Here is an 8,866-nt window from a genome sequence, read left to right as displayed (position 1 = left end):
CTGGGTTTAATCCCTGGCTCAGGAGCTCAGCTTGCTCCAAATCTTCTCTAACTGGCACCTTTAAAAATTGTTTGCCAGCCGGGCGGTGGTGGCGCACGCCTTTAATCCCAGCACTCGGGAGGCAGAGGCAGGCGGATCTTTGTGCATTCGAGGCCAGCCTGGTCTACAGAGCGAGATCCAGGAAAGGCACAAAACTACACAGAGAAACCCCGTCTCGGGGGGGAAAAAATTGTTTGCCAAAAGGAGTCAAGGGACAATAAAGCACATATTATGTGGGAAAGTGTAGCATCATACTTGAATTCAACTCAACATATCAGGTCAAAGTTTCTAAAATGTCAACCGTCTTTACTCTTCCAGCCCTCGAGCCATATTAACAATAATACTGAACACAGTTACGAACACTGTACTGTTTTTTTAAACAGCTACAATGCCATACATATACACTTAAAAAACACGCACACTGCAAATATTTGTATTTTTTTTTTTTAAGTCTTTTGCCAAAGAAACAAACTATGTCCTCCAATATACTTAGAGCTGTATGGTAATACTGACTTTGATTTAATGAGAAAGGGGTATTATTTAGTAAGGTAGAAAAATGCAGTTTGTTGGATATTTTGCCTATATCAATTAAAGGATGACCCAGCACCCAAGTAGCTCTTCTGTAATTTAAACAAATGTATACACACAAGTAAAACCTATTCCTGTCCCCACACCCTCCAAAGGATGCATTTCCCCAGTATTCAGAAATGCTCCAAGAAATGGTGGACATGGCGGCATGCTGAGCGGACACACAAGCCACCCCTTAATTTAACAGTACCTCTTCCTTTCAGGCCTGTTTTGGGAACCATGCACACGAGTAAATGAAATGCCATTCACGAAGCAGGTACAACCACCAAAGTAAGGGAGACTTAGATTTTCTATTTTACTTCAAAAGGAACAAATCAAGTGGCCATTAATTCGTTTTTGATAAGTTCTGGACTTGCTACCACCTCCAGAAACTGTCCAAATAGAGTTCTCTTGTTTTACTTATTTATAACATGGACACACACACACACACACACACACACACACACACACACACACACACAAACATGTATATATATATCACATAAGGCAAATTAACTTCATGCTTTACTTCAGCAAAATGGGGGAAAAGCTTTCTCTGAAATTGGCACTGAAGTTTCAAATTCTTAATAGCAAGAAGATACATCCAACTGTAAGCAGAATGAACAGTCATATACATATCAATCAAAATTATTTCCTTTATATCATCAGCAGTGAACCCCAGAGGTAGTATGGCAGAAACGAGCATGGATCCTATCAGGTCACAACCAACAAAGTAATTCAATTCATTTTTTTCCCTGTGGTTTTGACCATAAATTTCTTTACATTTAGGATCTGAATAAAAACCACTCTCAGCAGAAATCCTGGTCCATTAATTTAACTGACAATAAGTTTACAACTTTCAGGACTGCAGATATAAAAAAGGTATAAAATTATGTTCAGTTTGAAATGGTTTTAATCGTATTCATTAAAAATATTTACATTTCCCAGGACTTCCAAAACCCCCTTGCAATATAATTCTACACTATATTCTATTTATTTATAAAATGAGGCTCATTTATGAGATTTCAATGACTGCTATACTGCAAATTACTTACATTCTGTAAAACAGTTTAAGAACTTTTCATAGCAAAGGTAGTTTATATTGGATTCCCTGGAACCCAATAGTGCCCACAGATGAGCCTCTTCGAACTCTTCACTTAACACTTGGAAAGCACTTTGAGATGACAAACACTACCACGTGCTAGCCTGTCCTTTGCCCTCACTTACGCTGTGTGCACATTGTGAAATAAACACATATGCAGCATGGCCGTGTTTTGATATGTATTTTTTATTTCCCTGCAGTTTTCACTTATCAAGAACAAGTAACAGGGAAAGTTGTCTGAACTAGTGCATAAACAAACATTCTGAAACACCACTACACGTATCTAATTTACAAGAACCGTATAAAAAAGTCACTAAAACACTACACTATGAAGGTGTCCAACACTTACAGTCAGACTTTTTCCAACCCGTTACTTGCCTTGTAGCCACAGGAAAACTCTCCAAAATTGAAAAGACAATCTTGCCACAACCCTCCCCCCTCCCAAAACCTGGGATGGCTCGATATATAGACTTCCAATAATTATTGCAATGATATAATGCAATACATACCTGGTGAATATCTTTTATGTGGTGTGTTTACAGTTTTAAAGCCAGTTAAAATATGCAGTCTTCAGATAAAATGTAATCCATGAAAAATTTTCTTATCTGCACAGTTTAAATGTGCTAGATGCATAATTTTCCTAGTCCACTTTTTCTGTGTAATTATTTTTATAAACTGGTATTATAAATAGAAATATACATTCAAAATATATGGAAAAGTGAGTTACTACATTAAATTTGCATGTATCGATCCATCCCTTTCCCCTGCACAGTAATAGAAAATACTATTTTGCCTTGAAGTCATATTTGACAGTGAAATGCCACTAAAGTATTTACCAAAAAGTCCATCTAGTCAAATTGTGAAACAAAATGAACCAAGTGAAAACTTTACAGTTCCTTTAGAAAAAAATTACAAGAATTTCATTTCCTAGCTATGAATCTTTAACTTTTTAGACACAAAGTTGGATTTATTTTTTTTTTTTACAAGATACAAAATGTAAACATGGCAAAATAAATAGTTAAAACAAGTGATGCAGGATCCCATTTCATGCTCATGATCCCATTAAAGAATTATTTTTAAAATCCATTCAGTTGCAAATTCAAGTGCAAAAGCATGATGATGAATATCTACTATTCAAGTAACAGAAATAATATTGATGATACAAAGAAACTATTTTACAAGGTAGTGATTTTCCCAATTTTACAAAATATACATCATATATCGATTTAATATCCGATATCTTGTAGTCCATTTGGGTCCACTGTTCTGCTCTGTGGTCCACAGAGTGGTGCCTTTGTACTCCGCTGGAACATGAAGGACGCACACCATCTACACAGGGCAAAGCCACATGCTTTAGGTTATGTCACTTCCATAGCTACTGTGGTCTCTGCTATTCCATTCAAGCCCAGTCTCTCAGGTTCGTGGTTCTCTCTACAGTGAGACAAGAGCAGAATAAGCATTAGCACTCTTGAGAACATACTGAGTATGGGTAGGCCACATGGTGAAGTAACTACAACTAGACATAACCCCACAAAAACCTCAACTGTTATCACTTCCAGGCAGGAATGAAATTTTTTTTTTTCTTCAGCCCAGAAATTCTACTAATTTCTAATACTAGTGATAAATTAGGGAATATGTAACATGATTAATCCAAGTTTCTTTTTATAAGCTTATGGTCAAAACTGATTAACCCATACAAATACACTTATTTTCTGTTTCACTCTTCTCTCTGCCCTAGTGTCATTGAAAGGAACATAGAAACTTGCCCTGCAAAACATTATTTAGTTTTAGAAAGCTCTTACAATTTTTACACATACACATACTATCAAAATAAAATTGTTTTAAAAAATATAAAGTAAAGGGTCATAGAGTATGATTTCAACTTAAGCTCTGGTATGAACTGATGACAGCTCCAACCTAGACTATTAATCTATAGAAATATGATTAGATAGGGGTGGAGAAATGGCTCAGCAGTTAAGAGCACTTGTTGCCCCTGCAGAGGACCCAGGTTCAATTCCTAGCACAGAGACAATGTCTTGCATCCATCTGTAACTCCAGTCCCAGGGAATCTGATGCCTTCCATGGTATCCACAGGTACCAGGCATGCACATGGTGCACACACATGCATGCAGGCCAAACACTCATACATATAAAATAATAAATCTAGAAAGATCTTTTAAAAAAATAAAATTAAAAAAATATGGGAGTGACTGAAGCTTCTGAAGTATCATTCTCTTGTCTTTCTACAACTCTGGTTGGTATTTAAGGATGCTACTAGTGTATGTAGGCCCAGAGCTTTCTTTGTGTGAAGCAAATCCTCAAGCTTTTTTGAAAAATCCAGTCTGTCAACAGAGACTGCTGGAGCAGTGACAAGCCAAAAGCCCTTCTCTTCCTTCCGGACAGTTGGTGCAAAGCCCGAGACTGGTCCCTGCACCACACACCTGGCCATGCTGCTGATGGCGCTGCTGGGAGTAACCTTTGGCACTCTGTCCATACTGGCAGCAACTGTGGCAAGTTTTAAGGCTGTTGGCGATGGTGCTGAAGTCCGTGTATTGATATGCACATTGACAGGAGAAACAACACTGACGTTATTGAGGTGCACTGCATTGGTCAGGCAGGAATTGTTCATGGGGAGCGGCTGAGGACTGCTTGTGCACAACGCTGGGATCAAGTGGTTTGTAGTAGTGTGGCCAACTGTCCTTACAAGCTGTACAGCTGAAATCCCTGCGCTGGACGATAAAGCCATATTGGTGGAATATAATGTTTTAGACGGTCCTGCAAAAGAGGGGGGAAACCATTCAATTAGTGTCATGGGACAATAAAAAAATCCCTAAAAATTAGGAATTTAGTAATAAAAGTAAATGTACTCATATTCTAGTTCAATACATTCTAAGTTAACTTTCCATATCGCAGTCATATAAAGAAGCTTCACAAAGCATTCTGCTTCCTCTTTACGTGTCTCCTCTGGAGATAAATACAATAGGACAGATGAAAATGATAGCTGGATTGCCCTAAAGATTTACAGGCATACAAGGTTCAGCAAGCACAGACTGAAGAAAGAAAAGAAGAAGGGTGATCCTGAGCACGAGTAAACGAAACTAGAGAATTCTGAGTTTGAGGGCTGCAAGGGGACAGAGCAGCATGTCTCTGGAGTGCAGGTAGGTAGCAGCAGACAGGCCTTCACAGCCACAATGTATCACAAGAGGAGGAGTCTGGGGAAGTACACCTATGAACACGGTATATTTACGTGGGAAGGCAACCCCAACCTCGAGCTTTTTAACTGACTGTGCTGTTTTGTATTTCACTTCATAATCAATTCATAGATGAATCAATGGGGGTAGCCGATAAGGAGCTCAGTGGATTTCCTTATATGTGGGTGAAATCAGGATGAATGGAGGTAGCTTCAGAGAAGATAGTGTGAGAATCTGGAAAGCACTCAGCTATTCATCCACATCTGTCCAAGGCATTCTGAAGAGTACTTGTATACATTTCCTCTGTGCATATGACAAACTCAAACCCACCTTCGTAAGTGGCCACTTCAAGTTACTAAGGAATATGTGAAACCCCAGTTGTACCTGAAGGCTGGACGACACCATTCATGTTGTTGTGGCCAGTGTTCTGTTCCTTGGATACCTCACTGCGACTTGGAACAGGAGCACTGACGACTGCAGAAGCAGCAAAGTGGGCGCTGGCTGAGTCAAGTGTTTTAGACATACAGTCAGAGGTGCTTGAGCCCTATAAAATGGGTAGGAGCACAGTTTAGTTTTCTACATTTCTTTGTCTGTCTGCCCGTCCGTCTGTCCATCCATCCATCCATCTAGCTATATCCATCTAATCTCCATCCATCCGTCTGTCCATCCCCCCACCCCACCCTTGTGGTAGGGACAACAGGGATACCATGTACATGTGGTCAGAGGACAACTGTCAGGAATTGGTCTGTCCTTCCACCATGTCAGTCCCAGGGATCCAACTCAGGCTATCAGACTTGGCAAGTGTCTTTACCCGCTAGGCCATCTTGTCAGCACTCTATATTCTCAGTTTTGTTAGATGTGATTAATGAGCACATTAAGGAATGTGTGGAACCCAAAAGGACAGTGACTTTCTAATTGTGAATAGCCAGAAGTACTTAGATGAGAGATATATGACTTTAGATTATTATTATTTTTTTTTTGGTTTATGAAGCATGAAAATTACTAAAAACTAACAAGCAATTATTTCTGAGAAAGAACTACTAAACTGAAAAACCCATACTCTATTAATTATTCTAGGTAATAATGAACACTTTAAAACTGCTTGATGAGCAGACACCATAAATAAAAAAAAAAAAATCACAGACATGATTAATAGCCACTCCTATCACAATGTAAAAACCTAGACTAACCCAACTTTGAAGCAGATTGCTAACAGTTCAGGTTAGTTATCCTAAGAGACTTACAAAAAGCAAAGCAAACCAAATACAGTGGCCACTCTTCCATGATTCTGTGTAAAACTGACTGCTACTAACAGTGATAGCCGTAGGCTCTAAGTCAAGCCCAGATCTACTGGGACTACCAGAGGTGTGTGTATAGCAAACAGGGTCACCAAATTTCCATGGTGTGGACTCATGTATTTAAGGTAAAAGGATTGACCCTTTGAGAATGAACTAACCACTGTTGGAAGATCCTAGTTTGAGAACTCAAGAGTGTGGCCAAACTGAGTAACTCTTAATTACTGAGATTTGTGATTTTTGAAATTATGGAACAACAAAACTGAAGACCTACAATGTGAAGTTTATTCAACTTTGAGATTATTTCTTTTTATTTCTGTTTTGCTTTTAATGGCTTGAAACAACGAACTATGCATTCTTGCATAGTTTGGGAGGTCACAGCCCACAAGAGTCTTACAAGGCTCATATCAAGTGTTTGCTGTGTTGGTTTCCTGCAACCTTATGTAGTATTCTCATCTGTATCACTCGTGTCCGTATTTATGGGTGTCTACGGACTTCCTTTATGCATTTCTTTTTTCCTTTAGGGAGATGTGGTTCAGAGAGGCAAGGGAGGCTGTGCAGCTTAGATATACTGCACAATTCAATAGATTCCTTCTCCTCGTGAGCTATACTGACATAGCACAAACTTGAGGAAGAGGTCAGAAAAGCCATATTCTTGAAAAAGAAAAAGGCGGTGAGGGTGAGGAGTGAGTTTCAAAACTACACAATTATTTTATAAAGTCTCAACAATCCTTCCAAAAACTAGTTATTTCTCTCTTACATCCAAAATACCACATGTGGCTCTCAAAGTAACCAGAGACTATTCTGTAAATTAGCCATTCAAAAACAGGTGATTTAACTAAGGAAACCCGGGTTATTTTCAGACTCCAGAGCAGGTGTAAAGTCATCTGTAGCAAACAGGAGAAGAGGGAACCGGGAGGTCACCTGTGCTTTTGGATGTGTCTGCTGCGAGGAATGCTGGGATTGCTGTTTCTGTTGAAGCTGGGCAAGTTGCTGCCTTTGCATTTGAACTAGCTGCTGCTGATGTGTCTGGAACTGCTCTTCTGTGATGCCCCCTGTTACTGAGAAATGATGAATAAACGATTATTAAAGTATTTCTAAAGAAATAAGCAGAGTACAATGCAAACCAGTTAAGACAAAAAGCAAACACAACCACAATATACATCTACAGAGTAGAATCACAGTGGCAAGTCTTTCAGTGTGGTGTATGTTCACATCTATCTCCTTCGTCCCTATGCCGTTTTTAACTGTATAACAGGACTCTGGCATGAGAAATTTACCATTTACTCAGACTGAAATTTGTCTTTGAATTTTTTTTTGATATTTATTTGTGTATTTAGTATGTAAATGTGTATACCACAATGAGTGCATGGAGGTCAGAGGATAACTTATAGGAGTGGGCTCTCTCCATCCACAAAGTGAATCATGAGTATTGAACTCAGGTCTTCAAGCTTGGTGGAAAGTGTCTTTCATTACCCACTGTGCCTTCATGTTGGCCTCAGATTTAGTGTCTTTAAGATCCTCTTAGTTCTCTACATTAGAGTTCCTGTGGAGTAACAGTAGTAATAATAACAATAAACACTTGCATTTACTAATGTAAATATTAATAATGACCAAGTTATGGCTTTAATAAGAGAGGGCCACCTGCAAGACAAAATGACTTCTCCCAGTTTTTATGATACTTAAGTGAAAATACTTTCCTTTTTGATTCTAAATTGGAGTAGAAAACAAAGACATTCAGCAACCATAAGTCCCAGTACATTCAACATCTAAAATATATTCTATCAAATAAGAGCTGGAAACGAGACATTTTCAAAAAAGGAGAGTGGACCTGCAGATGCAACCACCAGTGCTCTGACCAGCGTGTGAAGAAGTTCTGAGTTCCAAGAAAAAGCAAGAGACCCGTTTTCTTAAGCTGACAGAAGGATCAGCTCAAAAAAATTACAAGATAAAATTTTTCTCAAAGAACTGTAAACGAAATTTCATGAACTGATATCTAAGTGGGCTGCTGATAGGCCCACTTAGCGAACACAAGGATCTTCATAGAAATTAGTGGACATTTAGAATACAAGAGTCCAGCCACGCCAGAAGACATGCATACTCTTAAAAGTAATTCTCACTCTTCTTTTCTTTTTGCAGTGCTAGGAGCCCATACCTCAGCTAAGCAGATTCTACCACAGAGCTACATCTCCAGCCCCACTCTACTTAAAAAAAAAAAAAAAAAAAAGCTTTCTTTTCTCCTACTTTACTCAATCAGTAATAATTTACTATCTGCTCCCAGGCAGAATGGCACCCTACGAATTTCAGTGACTAAAGTGGAAAATACATTAGAAAAAGGGTTATTAATATAAAGTCTTACAGTACATCTGGGAAGAAACAAAGTGTCAGTCATACAGTTTGCATATGTACTGAGTGATCTAACCAATACGACCTATAATCAAGGTTATCCCCAACTTTATCCCCAAAGTTTCTGTTTAGTAAGACTATCAAATGAGAACATTTTGATAGTGCTGTAGACACATAGACAAATTGTGCCTAGAAAAACTCTTACCTTTTTTTTTTTAATATATAAAAAGGAAATTAGGTCTAGAGATGGACAAAGCTTTAAACATACTTTCATTTCTCTTACATATCATCATAATTTCTAGTGAGCTATGAGAGGAAATAAATAT

The 8,866-nt window shown here is 38.5% G+C and overlaps 1 protein-coding gene across 2 annotated transcripts in view; it reads right to left on the bottom strand.

Moving 5' to 3' along the window:
* Positions 1 to 1,118: 1,118 nt before the first annotated feature.
* Positions 1,119 to 8,866, bottom strand: part of Epc2 (enhancer of polycomb homolog 2) — a 115,270-nt gene continuing 107,522 nt past the window's right edge. For both annotated transcript variants that reach the window (XM_059260450.1, XM_059260452.1), the window contains 4 exons: positions 7,119 to 7,255; positions 5,284 to 5,443; positions 4,150 to 4,483; positions 1,119 to 3,139 (listed from right to left, as the gene is read on the bottom strand). In XM_059260450.1, the coding sequence (XP_059116433.1) occupies positions 3,067 to 3,139; positions 4,150 to 4,483; positions 5,284 to 5,443; positions 7,119 to 7,255 (704 nt within the window). In that variant the 3' untranslated portion in view covers positions 1,119 to 3,066. The remainder of the gene's footprint in view (positions 3,140 to 4,149; positions 4,484 to 5,283; positions 5,444 to 7,118; positions 7,256 to 8,866) is intronic.

The sequence above is a fragment of the Peromyscus eremicus genome, chromosome 4, assembly GCF_949786415.1.
Source record: "Peromyscus eremicus chromosome 4, PerEre_H2_v1, whole genome shotgun sequence".
NCBI lineage: Eukaryota > Metazoa > Chordata > Mammalia > Rodentia > Cricetidae > Peromyscus > Peromyscus eremicus.
Note: the sequence above shows the minus strand (reverse complement) of the source record. Positions and strands in the feature narration are given on the sequence as shown.